General features: G+C 38.8%; 1 protein-coding gene across 1 annotated transcript in view; it reads left to right on the forward strand.

Moving 5' to 3' along the window:
- Positions 1 to 2,880: 2,880 nt before the first annotated feature.
- Positions 2,881 to 22,341, forward strand: part of RAB3C (RAB3C, member RAS oncogene family) — a 145,562-nt gene continuing 126,101 nt past the window's right edge. The window contains exon 1 of the mRNA XM_005889046.2: positions 2,881 to 2,994. Coding sequence (XP_005889108.2) covers positions 2,977 to 2,994 — 18 coding nt within the window. The 5' untranslated portion in view covers positions 2,881 to 2,976. The remainder of the gene's footprint in view (positions 2,995 to 22,341) is intronic.

A 22,341-nucleotide genomic window follows, 5' to 3' on the forward strand; every position in this document is an offset into this window, starting at 1 on the left:
CATCTCTGAGATTCTGGGTAAGTCATGCTTTCTGGACCTTAGGACCTTTGAGCCTGCTCTACTTTCTAATGGGGGACATGCTTAAGCTACATACTTTGTGACATTCACTGGTGGCCCCTTTGCCTTCACTTAGCTCTCTTTTTAAAATTTTATTTATTTTAATTGGAGGCTAATTACTTTACAATATTGTAGTCGGTTTTGCCATATATTGCCGTGAATCAGCCAAGGGTGTACATGTGTCCCCCATCCTGAACCCACCTCCCACCTCCCACACTTAACTGTTTTGCCTTTACTTAACTCTACTTTGCCTTTTAAATCTTTTAAACCCCAGATTCATATGGAACTGTAGAAGGCTTCCCTCTTTCCTTATTTCCTCAACAAGAGTCAGACTTTTCTAACTTTTGGGTAATTCCTTGATTCTAAGGCTTTTTGATGGCTGTTAAATTAGAGAGATCCCTGGGAGTGGATGAATTTTAAAATTATTAGACATTTACATTTCAGTAAAATTGCAAAGAGAAAAAAGCAGCAAGATTTATCTTATAGTTTTCCCAGGTGGCACTAGTGGTAAAGAACCACTTGCCAAAAGAGATGCAGTTGGATCCCTGGATTGGGAAGATCCCCTGGAGGAGGACGTGGCAACCCACTCCAGTATTCTTGCCTGGAGAATCCCATGGACAGAGGAGCCTGGTGGGCAAACGTCCATAGGGTCCCAAAGAGTCAGACACAACTGAAGCAATTTAGCACAGCATGCATGCCCTGTAATAGAAATTACCAGCTGTCTGTCAGTCCCTATTCTTTCCCAGCAGTCTTCCCTTGTGGCTCAGCTAGTAAAGAACTGCCTGCAATGCAGGAGACCCCAGTTTGATTCCTGGGTTGGGAAGACCCCCTGGAAAAGGGATAAGCTACCCATTCCAGTTCTTCCCCATTAGCCATTTTATAAAACTCCTGATTTTCAGCTGGGCACAGGTTCACCCAGAAGAGGGATTACATTTCCCAGTCTCCCTTGCAAGTATGTATGATCACAAGATGAAGTTCTAGGCATTGTAAATATAAGAGCAGTGGTGTATTTAAAGGGATACTGGGATGCATCATTTTCATCATCATTTCTTCCTTCTTGCCAGCTGGACTGTGGATGGAAGAGCTGGAGCTCCAGCGGTCATCTTGGGAATGAAACTCATAGATGGTGACCGATAAAGTGCTTTTTTGACTTTAGGGAGATAACTGAGGTCCTGTCCATTTTTGTTTCTTTAGTTTATCACTGGCTAGCTTTTTTTCACTCTCTTAACCCACTTAAATAACCAACGAAGGCAGGAGAAACAAAACAGAATTAAGATCCCCTTAACCTTTCACAACTCTCTTTTTTTTGCAGCTCAATTTTCAGGGGTTCTTGGTTTACTCAAACAATAATAAACCCATAAGGTTTCAACATTTGTAATATTTTAACATGTTCTGTAGTATCAGACCCTGAATTCTGAGAGTTTCAGAAGGTGATCATGATAGTACAAAAGATACAGGAAATTCTTTTGAAGAAAGACAAGCTCTATGTGGCTCTGCAAATTCTTATCATTAAATGTCAATAACTATTTGCAGAAGGCTTATGTCTAATAAGCAACTGAAAAATATATTGATATTGGTTTTTACCTTTTAATTTTATTTGTTATTAGTTAATTTAAATGAAATTGCTCTAACCTTCACATAACCTCAACTGTGAGGGGAGTTGTGCTTCAACTGTGTTTTCTGAGTAGTTATAAAAACTATTTACCTAGGTGATACCACATTATATTTTCATTGATTGCAAGAATTGAAAACAGGTCTTAGATTTCTTTCTTTTTTTTTTTGAAGGCAAAACAAAAAGCACAATCTAAAATTAATAGAACATTTAAAACATGGTAGTTTCCCAGTACACTGTTATTGCAATATTGAGTCAGTCTATGAAGTTTTGAGATTTATACTTTTGAAAAATTCTTACATATGAAAGATTTTAAGGCAGTATTTCTCAAATAATGGCAAAGGAGCACTGCATCAGAATCTCTAGGGTGTTTGTTGAAAATGCTAATTCTCAGACTCCTCGGTCACATCTAGTGAATCAGAATCTCTCCGCATGCCTTGAGAATACGAATTTTAGCACCTTCAAGAGATTTTCAAGCACATTTAAGAACCTCTGTTCTACTGCTTTGTCTAGTGCAATGAAGTTTCAAGCTGTTTTTGCTGTTGTTACTCCCATATTTCTGTCAGTATCAAGTTCATTCCTTCTCCATTCTGCCTCCAGTAATTATTCTGACCACAAAGTGAAAGGCAAGAATCATTACTGCACTGATTAACATTCACTCTTGGGGGAAAAGGAGTTTTTAGATGGGTACAGAGAATATGGATAGTCACACATATTTGTCAGTTGAGGGGAAGGTAAGTGTAATACAAGTACATTTTCCAAGATTTCAAAACCATTTTTGAACCAGCCAGGGAGGAGTATGATTGTAATGTAAGGAATGACTCTCTGTTGAAAGGACAGGATAGCTTAATAGAGGTCTCCTATCTTGTTCTGTGACGGTGTTTCTGGGCTCTGGTGATGAATGTGTTCATTTTATATGACTTGCTTTGGGTAAATAACCCAGTCCCGTATCAGCTCTCCAGCCTTGGGCCGGCAGAGGTTGTGTGTGCGCTCTAATGACGGTGGACGGTGCCCGGGGGAGGGCCTGGGGAGGGGCTGCCCGGTGCGATCGCTCTCCTGGCACTTCCTAAGACTCCCAGTTCTTTCTCTGCAGCCGGTACTTGAAGACTCCAAGCTTTCCCCTCGGAGGAAAAAAACCCGTCTATCTAAATCAGCTGTACTCTACTCTCTTCCCTCGTTTCTCCCTCCGCCGGGCACCACCCCCACCCCTTCCATTGTGTAGTGCGTCTAGCTCGGCTTCCTGCGTGAGACCTTAACCTCACTTGGAGCAGGAGGGATTACTGAGAATTTCGGAACCTTGAGTTGCAATGGAGCTGTACGGAAAGGTAAGCAGAAGGGAGCTCCTCCGCCTGCTCCGCGTGAAATCTCGCTTTCATGGACTTTGTGTGTGTGAGTGTGAGTGTGTGTGTGAGTATACTCGCGCGCGTGGGCGCCTTCTCAGTGCAACTGTGTGAGTAAACCGCTTTCTTTATGTGTGTACCATTCATTGTCGTTCTCCCCCGCGTTTGCTGAATGAGATTGTAAAACCACCCTACTCTGCCTATGGAAATGTACAAACTTTCCCGATTGGGAATGGGGAGGTGTAGGGCGGAGAGTTCCAGAACACAGTGCAGGTTTCGTTTAGATTGTAAATTAGCACAAGGTAGTGCGTTTCCTAACCAGGAAAATCACAATCTAGCTTCGGAAGCCGATAGGTAGCAAAGAAAAATCTCCAGCTGAGATGAATGAACTGAGGTCACTTTCGCCTGCACCTTGCGAGGAAATAGCTCGGGAGGCTGAGAGCACTAACAACCAGGAGCGAGTCCAAAAGAGAAGGGAGGCTCCGCGGCCGAGTCCTACTGGAGAGGCAGCCCGTTTAAGTGCTGGCTTGCCGGGAAATGTAGTTTACTGCTCCCCGGTTTGCGGAGAAGCTCAGCTAGGCTAGACTACAACTCCCAGGAGCACTCGGGGCTCCGGGCCAGTACGCGTGTGCGGCGCCAGGAAGGGACAGCTCCAGTGCTGATGTTGGAGCCGGTTAGCGAACCCCGAGTGCAGAGTGGAGCGTGAAGCGCGCGGGCTGTGCACGCTTGACCGGGCGCCCGAGCCAGCACTGTGTTAGCCAGGGAGAAAGGACACTTTGCGAACAATGAGACACGAAGCTCCCATGCAGGTGGGTCTATATAGAAAGTGTGGCCTCGGGAGGAATTGAGAGAGACGCTTTCTCCCTCGCTCCAAGTACAAACTGCGCCCGATCTAAGGGAAGGTCTTAGGCAGCCATCCGCCGGGACGCGGTTCAGACTTGGTCCTGGGGACAGAACCCCGCTCCGCGGGGCTGTGATTGGGGCTGTTTTGAGGAGGGATAGGAGTATACATTATCTTCCCGGGCTCCACAAGGAGGATAAGAGTGTCTAGAACGTCAACCCGGGCAAACAAAAGTCAGAGGAACATGCCATCTCCTATTGGTATTGATTGTTCCTCCTGTCTTGCCTGGTTCGTGATCACGGGGCAGACACACCAGGTCTGGTGTTGCGAGCTGTCTGCTGGAGTCGGTATAGAGCAAATTCCGCTTAATTAAGAGCTCTCTAAGAAAGGAGAAACCAATGTTAGAGTCCCCAAAGTCCCTTTCTTCAATTAGGGTTCTAGTAATAATCAGCAAACACTTAAGGGCTTCACTCTTCCCAGAAGTATGCAAGCCCTTTATCTGTGTCCACACTGGTTTACTCCTGCGTTTCAGAGACTGTCCTCCAAGCTTTCCTGACTACTGTGCCCATTTGTTTTCCGTTCCGATTCCTGTTTAAGTCACGTTCTTATGTTTGCTTCCTTTGACTCCCTGCAAAGGTGCCTCTGCCTAAGCATCGTGCTTAAGTTCTGTTTTTAAGTAAAGATGAGTGATGCTTTCTCGTTTGTATGTACAATCAGTTATTACTAACCATCAGCCTGTGTTCATTATCAAGGAGAGTGATCCCATTGCGTAACAGAAAGGCACTTTATGAATGAATTGAGAGGGAATGGAACACACCGTTTGGAACGTGTTGTCTCTCTTGAGAACCCACCCCTGCTGCCAAATCCAGCAATATAAATGTTTGACTTTAATTTGAATTTAAAGGTTTTCCAACTGTTTTTCCTCAAAAAATCAAGAGCTTTAAACGTATGCGTCAATTTACTTTTCATTTATGGTGTGGGTTATGTATGGCTTCTCAGGTGGCTCTAGTGGTAAAGAACGAGTCTGCCAATGCAGGAGATGTAAGAGACGCGGGTTTGATCCCTGAGTCGGGAAGATCCCATGGAGAAGGGTATGGCAACCCACTCTAATATTCATTCATGGGTTATGTATATTAAGAGATGTTGACTGTTCAGTGAAAAAAATTTAACTGTTTGTTGAAGCATTATATTAATGAAAGCTCTCAAATTGCCTTATGAGTTACTGAAAACTTGATTTGTTCCAGAGAACAGTTGCCCTGCTGTGTATCTTCTAATACCTGTCTTTGTGACTTAGTTTTTCATTATAGACCTGATGTGAAAAGAATCTGGACAGACAATAAAGGTACAGGCTGTTGTAATCAAGATGTATTGGCTTATGATAATTTCCCATTACTGGAGTTACTGCCAAGAGCCAACTGGCTACATTAATCATATTTGATTACAAGTAAACATTGACAGTAGACTTTAAAAGTAGATTGTTAGTATTCAACATTAACCCCATATATGCACTGAAGTCTTTATGTTAAAATAAATTACTAACAAATTGATCACAGTGCATCTTGATTTTTATTTTCTTACAGTATTTATTTTCTTACAGGTATTGCTTAGACTGTTCAGAAGGGTCATCAAAATATTACAGAACTACATGAAATTAGTGTCCTAAGAAATATTTTAAATCAATTCATATCAACTTTGTAGTAGGCACTGCAATTCTAAAATTTAGTCAGAACTTTAATGAATAATTAGTATAAAAACGGGTAACAAAATTAATTTGCTTCTGCAGTTATTTTCATATTTGGGATGTATTTTATTCATTAACTTGGTTTTTTTAATTTAAAAATTTTAATGCCCAAATGCTGTATTGAATAACATGTACATTAAAAAAAATAAAAAACTTTTTTCTGTAGTATATTTAAAGCACATTTATTGATTCAGTTTACCAAGTAAATTGTTGTGGTGGCCAACTCTCAATTACTGTCAGGTTTTCAAAAATATATAATGATAGGAAGAATAAAAACTATAAACATGCTTTATATATATGGCAGATATTGTCTTAGCACTTGCACTTGTGAATCATAATCACATTCCAGATGACTTTGATATATGAAAATATAATCAGATGAATAATTGACATTTTTTCCATTTAAAGACCAAACCATATCATTTAAAATGCTAATTTACTTTTTATATTTTCTTAAGTCAAAGAACCCTTTAAAATTGTTCAATATATTTTAAAAAAGTATTTATTGTGCCTTTGTACATAGCTTGGTGCTCTGTTCAGTATAGCTGTCTTTGATATATGCAAATTTTCTGAAGAATATTTCTCTTTGAGTTGATGCAAAATGCAGGATAATAGCAGTAATAGTCTTTGCTGTCTGTATTTCCAACTAAATAACCAGGAATAGCATTTGGTAAGTGTTCCACATGATGGATTACAATTTTAATGCAGGAGATGGTCATTTTGTGTTTTTTCCTTTAGTGCCTCCATAAATCCCGAGGACCAAATGAAATGGGGAATAGCAGTGCTCATGACTTAAGGGCAACACTTTCATGAGCAAATTATCATTTGATTCAGGAGCCTGATTGAACAAATTCCAGTTTATCTAGTGCTTTGTCTGTGCCAAGCACTGTGCTTTGCAGTCAGATCTATGTGTGTGCGTGTGTGTGTGTGTGTGAGAAATATAAAACAGTCCTAGAGGTCACCATTACCTTAATTACAGGCAGATAACTAGAGCTTTATATGATTAAACAACTTGACCAACACGGTAAATTCAAAATTCTGCTAGATCTCTAGGAAGCCCATGTTGTTTCTGCTATTATTTTGGGTTCCTTAAGAAGACACAAAAAGGTGATATAAAGAATGAGTGCCATGTTGATTTTCATTTGGATCAGAAAAAGGAAAATTGTTTCTTCTGTTTATAAAATTATCTTATATAAACTAAATCAAATATTTGAGAAGGGTCAGTGTTTTAAAAATGGCTAGCTCTTTGTCTTCCTGGTTTAAATTTCTTATAGCTTTACTTACACTCTCCAAGGACCAAAGTGGAGTTCATTGTCTGTGTTTAAATGCTTCATCTTCAGTTTTGTTAACCACAAGCTTTCTTCATGTAAGTGTGAAAGTACAGAGAGCCCTCTAACTACTTCAGTTCAGTTCAGTCACTCAGTCGTGTCTGACTCTTTGCGACCCCATGAATCACAGCACGCCAGGCCTCCCTGTCCATCACCGGCTCCCGGAGTTCACTCAGACTCACATCCATCGAGTCAGTGATGCCATCCAGCCATCTCATCCTCTGTCGTCCCCTTCTCCTCCTGCCCCCAATCCCTCCCAGCTACTTAGGAAACCAAAGAAAAACAACTACTCAAAGCGTGGAGCGGTGTGCCAAAAAAGGTTGTTTGGCTAAAAATGAGGAAGATTGAAGAAAGAGTATGCTGAAAGTGTAGAAAGTGTAGGCTGAAAATGAAGTTGAGGTGGAAAGCACGATAGATATTAAATACAGCCATGCTGTATAACAACAACAAAAAAACTTAGAAACAAGACCTAAGTAACGTTGTTTCATTTGTCTGTGAGAAGTCCACAGGCAATCTTGCATTTTATTACTGTTGAATTTCTACCACATCCAACTTCAATTATGATCCCTTTATCTTTACATAACAAATGGAAGTTTAGTCCTCATCCCTTACAGAGACGGAGAAAAGCCACAGTTAACACTGGAGGAACAAGAACTTCTTTCTTGCTCGATTTGAGCAAATTCCTCAAGTATCCATCTTTCTTCTATAAGGGAAAGTGGAGGGTAGAGAGGGAAATTGCCATAAAAGCAAATTTCTATGGTGTAAGAATGATTTTCCATTTTCAGTTTAAAGAGTTGTGGAATCATTACATGGCATAACCACAATTTCCCCCTGCCATTTTAAGCTTATATTGGAACTGCAAATTCCTTTCTTGACCATCATATTCCATATGCTAAAAATTGAGTTTTCCTGGGAATTTATGAGGAGTTGCACCGCCTAAAAAAGATGTATTGGTTAAAGGTCATCCAACAGTTTTCTACATTTATCATTCACTAATAAGTTCCAGAGCTTCTAGGGGAGCCCTCTTAATAGATCATAGATTTTTACCATGCATACTATGACCTGTGAAGATGAAATATTTTAGGTTTATTTGGAATTATGTAAATTTTTAGCATTTTTCATTTGTTTATAGTTTTTGAGATACTTCTATACATTGAGATGCACGAATATTAAGTGAATAATTTGATGATTCTTAATAAGTAGATACACCTATGTAATACATACCTATAAAGATATAGAACATTTCCATTCAACCCAACAAGTTCCTTTATTTTACTTTCTTTTTCTGGTTAATCTACCGATATAGTAAGATCATCATAAATTAGTCCTGTTTATTCTAGAACTCTAGATAGTTCTGTAAAACATACAAAATGAACATATTGCAGAATATATAGAGTGTACTCTTAAGTCTAGCTTATTTTGCTCATTATAATGTGTATGGAATTCATTCATGTTGTTGCATGTGTCAATAATTCATTTTGTTTTATTGACACATTATACTGGTGTATCAATCTGCCTTTTAAAATCTATTCTTCTGTTGATGGATTTCGAGGTAATTTCATTAGGGGCTACTATAATGAAGGTTATAAATGTTATCATATTGGTCTTTTTATAGTAATATGTTTTTATTTCTCTTGGGTAGATACCTAAAAGTAGAATTGCTGAGGTGAAGGAAAAGTCTTTGTTTAACTTTGTAGGAAACAGTCAAGTCTCTAGCTAGAATGATAGTACCATTTCATATGCTCACCAACAGTGTGTGAAATTCTAGTGGGTTCACATCCTCAACAGTGTCTGGTGTCAGTGGCCTTTTAAATCAAGGCCACTTTAATTGGCGGTTGTGGTGTCTCATTGTGATTTGTATTTCTGATGACTGTGATTTTTAGCATATTTATATGTTTACTGACCATTTGCCTTTCTTCCTTTATGTAGTGTCTGCTTAGCCTTTTATCCATTATTGGGGTTGTCTTTTTATTATTTAGTTGTAGGAGATCTTTATATAGTTTTTTTTTTTAATCTGTTGTTTATATATTTATTTATATAGCTTTGAAACTAGTTCCTCAAATGTATTAAAATATTCTCTGCCAGTCTGTGCCTTAAATACTCATATCTTATGAGTGTCTTTTGATGAGAATTTTTATTTTAATGAAATTTAGGTTATTAATTTTACGTGGTATCTATATCTGGATTCTGTACTTTCTTTGATTTATTTCTCTAAACTGTGTCCTGAGACCTTACTACATTTATTTGTTATTTCTAGTGCTCAGTCACTCAGTTATGTCCGACTCTTTGCGGCCCCATGGACTATAGCCCGCCAGGCTCCTCTATCCATGAAATTTTCTGGGCAAGAATACTGGAGTGGTTGCCACTTCCTATTCCTGGGGATCTTCCCAACTCAGGGATCTAACCCAAGTCTCTTGCATCTCCTGCACTGACAGGCAGATTCTTTAGCACCATCAATTGAAATCCTTAAATTCCTTAAGAATTTCTCCATAAGTGATTGTATGATTTGCAAATAGAGGCAGTTCTTTCTTTCCAAAGACCTTTTTTTTTTTCCTCACTATTTCTTATTCCACAGGATAGGATAGCTAGTGCAGTGTTGAGAAGTGATGAGCAGGTATTCTTATCTTATTCCCAGTCTTGGGGAGAAGCCATCTTTCACCATTAAGTATGAAGTTAGCTGTAATTGTTTTATTGTTGGTGGTATAGATATCTTATCATACAGAAGTTTCTTTTGAGTCCTAGCTTGCTGAGAGTATTTGTTTTCAATACAAGTGGGTGCTGAATTTTGTCAAGTCCTTCTTCTGCATCTATTGCCATGATCACATGGTTTATCTCCTTTATTCTGTTGGATTATACTGATTGATTTTTAGTTAATCTGACATTCTTTAGATAAAGCCAGTTAGTTATTATATATTCTCTGGATGCAATTTGTAATTTGTTGTAGATTTTTGCCTTCAAATTCAAAATGGATATTAATATATGATTTTCTTTTAATGCCTTAATGAGGTTATAATATAGAAGTTATGCAGACCTTATAAAACAAGTGAGAAGTGTTTGGGAATTTGCTGTTTGAATGATTTTGTTGTGTAAGATTGATGTATTTTATTGCTTAAAGTGTTTGGTAGAGTTTATCACTGAAGCTATTGGAGCCTGGAGTTTTCTTTGTGGACATTTTTTTTTTTTTTAAACAAATGACACTTTTTTGATATACAAATATCTCTATCATCCAACTACCTACACTCTCATGTCCCTATCTCCCTTTAGCAGAATAGCCTTCTCCATACCCCATGCTGAGATGTCTGTGGCCTTTCTGGAACATACCAGTAAATTATGTTACATAACGAAAGAGCCTTTGCAAATATAAGTCATGCTATGTATTTTAAAATAAGATTGACCTGATTCTCAGGTGGGTCCAATCTAATTACCTGAGCCAATAAAAGCAGAGAATTTTCTCTTGCTGGAGTCAGAGAGATGTGGCAGAAGGGGAAGTCACAAGTTTGAAGCATGAGGATTGTTGGCCTAAAGATAAAGAAGGCTATATATCAAGGAAATAGGGACCTCAGTCCTGTAACCACAAGCAACTGAATTCTGCCAACAACTTGTAAAAACTTGGAAGTGGAATCTTCCCCCAGAACAGTCAGGTAGGAACCAGCCCAGCTGACACATTGATTTTCATCTTGTAAGGCCTTAGCGGTATGAGCAGAGGACCTAACTAAATTACCCTGTGTCCAGATTTCTGACTTGTTAAGTAGTGATTGAGCGTTGTCTTAAACATTCAGTATCACTGCAGGAGAAAAGTATTTATGCCTATATAACATTTTCTATTTCATCTTGGGTTGGTTTTGGTAAATTGTGTTTTTCACCTAATTTTTCAAATTTATTGACATAAAATTGTTCAAAATATTTTACTATCTTTTAATTTCTCTAGATCTGTAATGATATCCCCTCTTTGATAATATAAATTCTCTTTTTTCTCCCTACCTCCCTTTTACCAGTCTTACTAGATATTTATCAATATTATTAATGTCTTCAAATGACCAACTTTTCCCTTTGTTAACTTTTTTGTTATTTATTTTTTATTTTATTGACTTGGGATTTAAAAAAACAACTATGTTCTTTATACTAACTTTAATAGAACCATTTTGTTTATTAGGCTTCTTAAAGTAGAAATTTAGATCACTGAGTTTAAATGTTCCTTTTTAAGAATAAGCCTGGTATTTACAATGATAAATCTCTAACAACAACTTTAGTAGTTGACTCTCACAAATTTCTGAGTGTAGTATTTGCATCATATTTTATTTTAAACTATTTGCTTCTTGTGATGTTCTTCTTAATCAATGGGTTTAGAGATATATTGTTTAATTTTCCAAATACCTGCATCTTTTCCAGATAGTTTATCAACATTGATGTCTAATTAAATCCTCCTGCTACCAGAGAACATATTCTTTAAGATTTCAGTCTTTGAAAAAAAATTTAGGCTTGTTTTTAGGCTAGTGTGTGGTCTAACTTCATGAGCATTCCATGTGCTCTGTGAATGCTCCATGCAACAGTTGTGAAGTGTAGTGGTATTGTGTTGTGTTGGAATATCATGGTATTGTATGGTGTTGCTGAGATCATCTCTAACCTTACTATTTTTTGTCTAGTTATTCTATCAATTACTGAAAAAAAGATTTTAAAATCCCCGATTATAGTAGTCAGTCTTTCAGTTTTTTTTAGTCTTTCAATGTAGCTTTATATATTTTGAACTTCTTTTATTAAGTGCACTGCTGCTGCTGCTAAGTCACTTCAGTCATGTCCGACTCTGTGCGACCCCATAGACGGCAGCCCACCAGGCTCCCCCGTCCCTGGGATTCTCCAGGCAAGAACACTTGAGTGGGTTGCCATTTCCTTCTCCAAAGCATGAAAGTGAAAAGTGAAAGGGAAGTCGCTCAGTCATGTCCGACTCTTAGCGACCCCATGGACTGCAGCCTACCAGGCTCCTCCATCCATGGGATTTTCCAGGCAAGAGTACTGGAGTGGGGTGCCACACACACATATATAATTGTTGTGTCTTCCTGAAAAAATTTCCTGGCTTTTGTTATGAAATCTCCCTTTATATTTTTAGCAATGCTCCTTGTCTTAAAGTGTATATAAATACACTCTTTCTTAATAGTGTCTCATGCATACACTCATACACACATATATTTATGCCTCTGTGTGTATGTGTGTGTGTGTGTATAATATGTATATAGTCCTATTTTTACTTTCAACTTATATGTAACTTTATATTTAAAGTGTGAATCTTATGGTCTGAGTATAACTGGGCCTTGCAGTTTATCCAGTCTAGAAAGTATCCTTTAGCTGGGATTTTTCCCCATTCTCATATGTTGCGTTTATCAATATGATTGATAACCAGCATTTAAAACCAGCATTTTGCTCTTTGTTTTGGGGTCAGCTCAGGGGTTTGAATTAGCTTCTGAGATACGTAAATTTATACTTTTAACCAAATTTGAAAGATATTTAGCTATATGTCTTCAAATGTTTTTCCATCTCATTATCTCCTTCTGTTTTCTTCTGAGACTCCAATTACATGTATGTTAGACTTCAGGTATTGTTCTACAGATCACTAGGCTTTTCTTTATGTTTTTTTCTTTCTCTTTGTCAGTTGTATGATTTCTGTTAATTTATCTTCAAGTCATTGACTCTTTGCTATCATCTGCAGCCTTTTGTTAAACCCATTGAGGAAATGTCTATTTCAGTTACTGTTTTTCCTTTCGGGCTCCATGTTGACTTCTTTTACATTAGAAATATGTTATATTGCCAAGTGAAGATAGATAACACTCTCTAGGGAAGAGATATTTGAATATTGGAAGAGCCTATAGTAGGATTAATTTACAGTATTGTGTAGAACCAAGAAAGCACAGTGAGCCTTTTATAGAAAAAGTGATAAATATAAATAATATTAGTGCTTTGATTATTCCTTATAGATTTCTGGGGGAAATATTCATGTTCACATTTTAATTTTTATCCTTTAATATTTCTATGATTGTTGTTTTTGTGATACTATGTTTTTCTTTGTGTTTTTCAAATAGGAGTGTGGGCTTCAAGACACTTTCAAAAATTTGAACAAGGTGCAAAATTATAAAAATAAAGCATTTCAATAATTGCTTCCCTTTATCAACTAATATATTCCTTAACGGCTTTAACTCTGAAGAAACATCAACACCAACATGTTTCAGATTGGTCTGAAGCATTATGTCAGTCTTATGGGGGTCATGAACTATTCTTCTGTCCACTAAACGGTGAAACGTAAGAGTCAATGTCCTAGGTCTTCAATTGCCTTGTTATTGTTCAGTTGTTAAGTTGTGTCCAACTCTTTGTGACCCCACGGACTGTGGCATGCCAGGCTCCTCTGTCCTCCACTTTCTCCCAGAGTTTGCTCAAATTCACGTCCATTGAGTTGGTGATGCTATCTAACCATCTCATCCTCTGCTGCCCCCTTCTCCTTTTGCCTTCAATCTTTCCCAGCATCAGGGTCTTTTCCAAAGTGTTGCCTCTCTGCATCAGGTGACCAAAGTATTGGAGCTTCAGCTTCAGCGTCAGTCCTTCCAGTGAATGTTCAGGGTTGATTTCCTTTAGAACTGACTGGTTTGATCTCCTTGCAGTCCAAGGGACTCTCAAGAGTCTTCTCTAGCACCACAGTTCAAAAGCATCAATTCTTTGGTGCTCAGCCTTCTTTATGGTCCAACTCACATCCATAGTCATGTCTCTGATTTTTAACATGCTGTCTAGGTTTGTCATAGCTTTCCTTCCAAGGAACAAGTGTCTTTTAACTTCATGGCTGCAGTCACTGTTTGCAGTGACTTTAAAGCCCAAGAAAATGAAACCTGTCACTGTTTCCACTTTTTCCCCTTCTATTTGCCATGAAGTGATGGAACCAGATGTCATGATCTTAGTTTTTCGAATGTTGAGTTTCAAGCCAGCCTTTTCACTCTCCTCTTTTACTTTCATCAGGAGGCTCTGTAGTTCCTCTTCACTTTCTGCCATTAGAATGGTATTATCTGTGTATCTAAGGTTGTTATTTTTCTGGCTTTCCTAGTTGCCTGTTGCTGCTTCTGTAAGTCGCTTCAGTCGTGTCCGACTCAGAGTTGTAAAAGGACAGGGTCAGTATTTCCCTGATGAACTCTTCAGTAAGCTGATTGGATTGAGTGCAGCATTAGGAATTCAGCTCTGGCAAACCTGAAAGAGCCTCATTTTGTGCCACTTGGCCACCTGAGAAAACCCTGAAACCATGGTCACTTTGCTCCTACACTCTCAGCTTTTCATGGTCTGGGAACCCAAATCATAAGGTAACTTGAAGAGGTGATCCTCCTCATAGTCTACCTGCTTTTAGTTTAATTACTTGTTATTTGTTGGGAGCGATTCAGATGCATGTCTGAGTCTCATCAACTAGAAACTCTTGGTAGCCAACAGGATGAATGCCTCCTGCTAAAATAGCCATAGCTTGAGGACCATTAAAGAGCTTGAGGAAAGACCATGTTAAGTACCAATTAGCAAAATATGACCCCAGGTGACCCTTATCTATGGTGTTTGCAGTTAAAGGCAGTTTTCCTTTGAATGTTTGAGTCACTGAACACCTGTCGGTAGTAGGGCTGATGAAAGGCAACAATGGAACCACAGCACACCTGTGCGTGTGAGCCTTCTTTTAGTGCGAATGCTTGGGCAGGCTGGGCCTTTGTAGTAAATGATAGTAGCAGTGGCTTTAGAATGAAAAGCCCAGATGGTTGTAAGTATAAAGGTGGCTCTGTCCGCCATTCCCATTGCACAGTCTGGAAACACAACCTTGTAGACTGCTAACCCAGTTTCCTCGAGAATGGTCCAGATAGCCCCATTGTCCCATAAATGGGGTTTGTCCCCCTATCCATGACTGGAAGGGAAATGTCCAGATTTTGAAGGAATCTATAGCAAATCCCTGGAGGCATTTTTCAAGGGCTTAAGTATTTAAAACTAATATGAAACATCTGTAAAATGTTTAAAAAACATTAAATGAAGTGAAATGTTTAATGATGAAATTTGCGGTGGGAGGGGGGAAGCACATGTTAATATTAAAAGTTAGTTTTTATTTTCCCCATTGGAGATTTTTAGAGTATTTTACTAGGTGTTTTTATGAGAGTTTTTTTTTTTTTTTTTTTTTTTTTTACCATATAGTACATATGTGGTAAAAAGAAATGTCTACTGTTAACATTCGTCTACTCTTTTACATATGTCTATTGTTTAGCCTTTTTCTTCTTCTCAGGAAGAGGTATTCTTTATTTTGTGGTTTCAGTTTAGACACTGACCTCCTCTAGCTATTGGATCCCTTTTTATGGAATGGAGGGAAGTAAAATCTAATTGTGGGTTATTTTTAAAAATGACTGATGAGGGAAGTCCAGGCCACGTCCCACAGAGCCTTGTGTGCGCTGAGAACAGGATTGCTGCCTCTTCCTAGGTGGTGCCTTCTCCGAGTCTGACAGAGAGCTCTCCGTGAGTTGTATCACTGATCCTCAGAAGATTCTGACTCCTACCAGGGCAGAGTTAATTGTAACAACGTTTCTCAGGATTCAGCTTTTCTGGGCAGGCTGGGCATTCTAGGGTATAGACTTTCTGTGCCAAGTCAACATTCTGGTGAGATCTGCTGTCCCCATCAGTGAAAGAGATGACTGGTGAAGACGGCAGCTGATAGAGAGCTCTAGGGTCCCCATGGATCCAGGACTCTGTGTCAGATTGCTCAGTCTCCTCGTACATACATCCTGAGGTCTTGACAGTGGGCACCTGCCCTGGCTTCCCTGCCAACACTTGTTAATCCAATAAATTCTAAACCTGACTGATCCAGAGAATCACATGGGGAGCTTTAACAATTTAGATCCCGGCCCCACCTTGAATATTCTAATTTTGCAGAATTCAGGAGGAGTTTCCCAGGTTTGGAAATCTTGGATGTAGTGAAGATTCAGTTTTGTATTCCTAAGTAAAAACATATCCAGCTCTAGAGAGCAGGTATGTGTGTGTGTGTGTTACTCTGTTGTGTCTGACTCTTTGCAGCCCCACGGACTGTAGCCCACCAGGCTTCTCTATTAATGGGATTCTCCAGGCAAGAATACTGGAGTGGGTTGCCATTTCTTAACTCTAGGGCATCTTCCCAACCTCTTACCTCCTGCATTGGCAGGTGGGTTCTTTACCGCCTGAGCTATCAAGGAAGCCCGAGAGCAGGTATATGAGAACACAATGTCTGCTATTTCTTGCTACCAAGAAATGATGAGAAGGCATATATATTTTATCCATATCTATGAGAAAGTTTTAAAGGATTTTTTACATTTTGTTGCTAAGAGAAAGGCTCTTTCATTTTTATAAATTGACATCTACATTTAGGAAGTGTGAATGTCAAGAATGTTTGATGACTTTTTTATATTTTAGACTTAATTTTGTTTTAAAAGAGCTGTATATGGAGAAGATGTTGCTAGGCTTTGCAGGATCCTGGATTTTCAACCAGTCCTTCTGATTGCACCACCTAGAAACATCTAGTGTGATCTACCATCCCAGCTTGCAGATTTTAACACTGAAGGTTCTGCTGTGTACCATGAAACACCTCAGTTTTGGGCAAACAAGAAAGTTGGTGACTCTAGCTACACCCTAGGAACAAGACACTTGGTGTCTTCAATCCTAAGGCCATTCCAGGCTTGCCTGGGCTCTGGTGGACTTCCCTAGCAGGCCTAAGGTTCCCCTTTCTCTAGTCATGCACTTCCAGATCCCAAACTTTTATTGACCTTTCTGTGCTACTTCTCTTTGTCTATCTGGTATTTTACTTTTGTGGATACCCTTTGCATTATTTTAGAAAGGTGTTAGCAAATGATGGAAATAACCATCCTGTATGCAAGATATTGTTTATTTATTGTGGGCTTTGAAATTTTTGTTTCTGTTGAGATAGAATTGAAATATATTGATAACATTGTATAGCTTTAAGATGTACACCAATTTGACTTGATATGCTTGTGTATTACAGTATAGTCACCATGATCGTGTTAGCTAATACCTCTACGTATCGTATAATTATCATTTCTTGTACATAGTGGGAACAATAAGTTTTAGTCTCCTAGAGACTTTGAAGTTTATCATGCAGTATTGTTGTCTATAATGTTATTGTGGACTTTGATGGTTTATCAAATTGCACATCAGAAATTAGGTGAAACTTTACCTAAAACCTATTCCAAGGCCCCAGAAGAAGAGAGCTTCCCCCTAACTACTAGGAGTTAGTTCCTAGAGCCCCCTTTCTTTTTAAAATCTATTAAACTATAGTTGATTTACAATATTATGTTAATTTCTGTTGAACAGCAAAGTGATTCAATTATATATATATATATATATATATATAATATAACATGTTCTTTTCCATATTCTTTTCCGTTTTGGCTTTATCGTAAGATATTGAGTATAGTTCCTGGTGCTATACATAGGACCTTGTTCTCTATTTCTGTGAGTCCGTTTCATAGATACATTTATTTGTGTCATATTTTAGATTCGACATGTAAGTAATATCATATGGTGTTTATCTTTCTGATTTACTTCATTTTTGATAATCTCTAGGTCCGTCCATGTTGCTGCAAATGGCATTTCATCCTTTTTTATAGCTGAGTAATACTCCATTGTGTATATGTATCACATCTTTATTCATCTGTTGATGGACACTTAAGTTGTTTGTGTCTTGGTTATTTTGAATAGTGCTGCTATGAGCATAGGGGTACAGGTATCTTTTTGAATTATAGCTTTGTCTGTATATATGCTTGGGAGTGGGATTACTGGATCATATGGCAACTCTAGTTTTAGTTTCTTGAGAAACCTCCATACTGCATCAGTTTACATTCCCACCAATGGTGTTCCCTTTTTTCCCACACCCTCTCCTCATTGTAAGTTTTGATTTTCATTTCTCTACTAATTAGTGATGTTGGGCATCTTTTCACGTGCTTGTTGGCCACCTATATGCTGGAGCTCCCTTTCCCATTTTTTTTTCTTTTCTTTTCTTTTTTTTTTTTTTTTTTTACCATTTGCTACTTGGATTCTGGGCTTCCCTGGTGGCTCAGATGGTAAAGAATCTGCCTGCAGTGCAGGAGACCCAGTTTTGATCCGTGGGTCAGGAAGAGCCCCTAAAGAAGGGAATAGCTACCCACTCCAGTATTTTTGCCTGGAGAATTCTATGGACAGAGGAGCCCAGAGGGCTGCATAGTCCATGGGGTCAAAAAGAGTTGGACATGACTGGGCAACTATCATTTTCACTTTATTTGGATCCTGCCCGCTTATTAGCCCACTTTCAATTTCCACAAAAGTCTGCACACCCAAGGGTTTTGTAAATTTAGTTAAAAAGAAAAACTCTCCAAAATTATTGGGTGGCAGGCAGTGTCATAGGACAGGTCACATGACCACTGGCCACATTGCCCTCCCCACAGTCTCTCCAGACTACAGGACACTTCTGTCTGCATACAGGTACGCAGAGTGTCAGCTTCTATCACGAAAAGTGTTTTGATGACTGCTCTTTGTTCCATGCCATAATATTAAAATGAGAGAGTAAAAAAAAAGAATGTTACAAGAAACAGAAAAAATAATAATAAAAAAATAAAATAAAATGAGAGAGTAAACATAAGGTGTTTATTTTGCTAATTATTAAGCTGTACAGAGTTGGGATATTGGGTATCAAAGTCCCTTGCACTTTAAAGTTAGGAAATGAGAGGGATTATATCCTATAAAATCAACCATTTCCATTTCAGATAGCAGCAAGAGTAAGAATTGGGAGAAGGTGAGTGGCTTCTATATCATTTCAATATAACAAGAGGAATAAGAAAGATGATTATGGATGTTCTATTCAAGGACTTTACACATGCCAACACTTTTACTTTGATGATTTCACTATCATTCCTATTTTCTAGATGAGGAAATTGTAGCTTATGATTGTTAAAACAAAAACCTTGCCCAAGTTTGTACAAGTAGCAGATCTAGGATTCCTTCTCAGGCAACCTGACCCAAGAGCATGTGCTCTTTATCTATATCCACATCACACCAAGAATGTGGAATGCTCTTTTTCACAAATGTGTCTGCTGCACATAATTTCAGAGCTGGTAGTAAAGAAGTACAATAGTGTTTCTCTTTTTGTGCTTTGATTATAAAGCTTGGGTTACCAGCAGCTAGGTGCTCCCCAGCTCCCTGCTGCTGCTGCTCCTAAGTCACTTCAGTCATGTCCGACTCTGTGTGACCCTGTAGACAGCAGGCCACCAGGCTCCCCTGTCCCTGGGATTCTCCAGGCAAGAACACTGGAGTGGGTTGCCATTTCCTTCTCCAATGCATGAAAGTGAAAATTGAAAGTGAAGTCGCTCAGTCATGTTCGACTCTAGCGACCCCGTGGACTGCAGCCCACCAGGCTCCTCCGTCCATGGGATTTTCTAGGCTCCCTAGGACTGCACTAATGACCTTCTGGCTTCAGCATCCATGAGGATGTGCAGGAGTTACTGGGCTGGGCTCTGCTTCATTGCAGCTGTCAGCACTGAATCACTGGAGTGGAGCGGAGCTCTCCCAGCCACCATCCCTTCACAGGAGATCATGCTCACAGTCTTCTCTCTGTGATCTGAGCATCCCCTTCTCCCTCTGCTTCACAGCCCTCTGCAGGCTCTCCACCACCAGGAACCATCTGTAACACGCCAGGAATCAGGAGTGAACTACAGCTTGGGCTGAGAACACTGGTTCTCTGTGTTTGATACTAATAGGAACCATTTTTACAGGTTTTGATAAACTTCATTTCCTTTTTCTTGACACTGTGGTAACAAACATCTATAGATTTCAAAGGAGGTGTGAAAAGTGTTACAATAAATTTAAAAATTTAAAAAGTTTAGCTCTTGCCTCTCTTCAACAGAGGAATGGATTTTTTTCCCTAGAAGTGGGAAAAAGAAGGACCCATACCTCTTTCAATATTCTCTGTGATTGAAACTTGTTGGTTTGATGAAGAGAAGAGTGAAATAGGTGAGCCTGCATGTCTGTAGTTCTTTTTTTTTTTAATTTTGGAGTATAGTTGATTTACAATGTTATGTTAATTTCAGGTATACAGCATAGTGATTCAGTTATATGTATATTCATTCTTTTTCAGATTCTTTTTCCATTTAGGTTTTGCAGAATATTTAGTAGAGTTCTCTCTGTTATACAGTACATTATAACCCATTTGCTCCAGGTCATGAAGGTTCAGTCAGTACACGGAGAAATCAGGATATCCTGTTGAAAAACAGGGACCCCCTTCTACTTCAGCTCTTTTCGGATACTCTTAATTTTGTCTTTAAAATGGGGATAATGGCTTCAAGTTTCCTGCTCAGTATAGAGGGAACTTGGAAGTGGTCACTCCTATCCTCATATAAGAGAAAAGCTGAACAAACTGAAAATTAACAACTCTTCTTAGATACATCGGAGAATTGAGGTCACAGGGGAAAATGCTGCCACCAGACTGGGGAGAATCACAGTTTACTGGAATAGAAGCCTCCACAGGGATCAGTACTATGGGAGGAAAACCTAAATGTAATTGATGAAGAAAATGTAGCCTGTAGTTGATGAATTGCTAGAGGTGCCATGTGGACAAGTCTAAGAAATAAAAACTCCAGGGGGCCTCACAAAGTTTAGAATTTTACCTTCAAGAGCTCTGCTAAACTCTCATAGTTAAGGTTGGGAAAAAAATTCCCTTATGCTTCTATCGGGGGCTGAGGAAAGGTGGCCTTTCTGAAATACACTCAGGACATTCAGTTCCTCTAACACGGGGGTGCTAACAGGTAGATATTGATATCTGGGGGCAGTGAAAGGATGAGATGTGATAATATGTGTAAAGCATGTAGTACAGTGTCTGTAAGAGCTGGTGCAGTTATTTTACCATTTTCCTGTGCATCCGCTGTGTGTTTTCCACATGTACTAAAGAACCTATGCATGGAATAGAGATCCAGATGCAGTCTGCAAGAATGTCTGTGAAACTGAGCTTGAGGAATATCCTTAAAACTTAGAGCAACTTGCATCTTGGAAGTGTAACTATAATTTGGTGTATCATCATTTACATTCCCCAGGAGTCCCATGAAATAGTAATTCATTCCCTTCCAACACAAAGAAAAGAGACAATTTCCCAATGCTACTTTACTTCCTAGGTCCTTTACTTCAGAAACCAGGGTTGGAAAAACCACTATTTACCCTCTAATGTCCTGGCAACTTCCAGGTCCCTGGATAGCATCTTTTCAGCGCAGTGGTGATGGGTCTGCAGTGATATGGATAGTGTTTATTGCTTCTCCACTGGCTCTCGCCAGAGCAAACAGTAGCAGACACACAGAGAAATTGTTGGCTGGAGACTGCAAAGAACATCACAGTTACAATCCATTCTGAAGAGACAAGCACAGAGGCAGGCAAACCAAGCACAGAGGAGCCCTTCGCCAGGAGAAACCACCAGGGGCCAGGTGACAGGTGTTTGAAAATCCTGTGTTTTAATATTTTCCCTCTTGGTTTTTTAAGATTTAGTCTTACCTTTGGAAATCTCAGAAATAATTCCTTTTATTACCCTTTTCTTTTCCCTTAGGTAACAACTGAGACTTGAAACTAATTTATGTATTTCCATGCTTCTCATATATAAGGCCCATCCTTACTTTCAGTCTTCCAGTTTCAAAGAATTGCATTTCATTTTCTGGATAATTTACCCTCATTCTTCTTCCCATTGACCTTCAGGCTGTTACCAGTAGTAGTTGATGGAACATAGTACATTTAAAATGACTTCTTTCTGTTTTTCTCATCAGATGCACAAAATGGCTTAGTGTAGTTTAGTTTCTTAAGCACCCAAGGGAATTCCTGCAGATAATTTGGCTTTCTTATTTATTTGGAAGAGCTAATGTTCAACAATTCTGAAGTAGACTGTGGTTGCCTGTGTTCGTCAAAGGTAATCTGCTTGGTCCCTGGTCAGTAGGACTTCTGGGGAAACTATAATTGAAATTAAAAATGACACATAAATTAAACCTATGATCTGTTCACTTGCTATTGAACCAAGGGACACCCAGAGGGCCAGCACAGTGACTTTGCAAGGCGCTAACTCCCAGAGGTTAAAAATTTGCTTCAAACTTGCCAAGGTCCTTAAGGACATATGGTAGAGGTCTCATTCATAGATTTATATATTCAGCAGGGTAAAAAAAATTCATTGTTATTTGTCTACCACCTTATTAGCATTTTGATTAGCATCTTAAGTGAGTATATATAAAATGCATACTGATTAAACTTAGGAATGACATAGATCTGGAAGGGATAACTAATATTTTTGATGAAAGGACATAAAGTTATCAGAACAGAACAGAATTGGAAATCGAAACAAGCAAAAGGAAGTGTAATAGAAAACATATAAAGGTTGACACTTTCATTAAAAA

Source organism: Bos mutus, chromosome 20 (assembly GCF_027580195.1).
Source record: "Bos mutus isolate GX-2022 chromosome 20, NWIPB_WYAK_1.1, whole genome shotgun sequence".
Lineage (NCBI taxonomy): Eukaryota > Metazoa > Chordata > Mammalia > Artiodactyla > Bovidae > Bos > Bos mutus.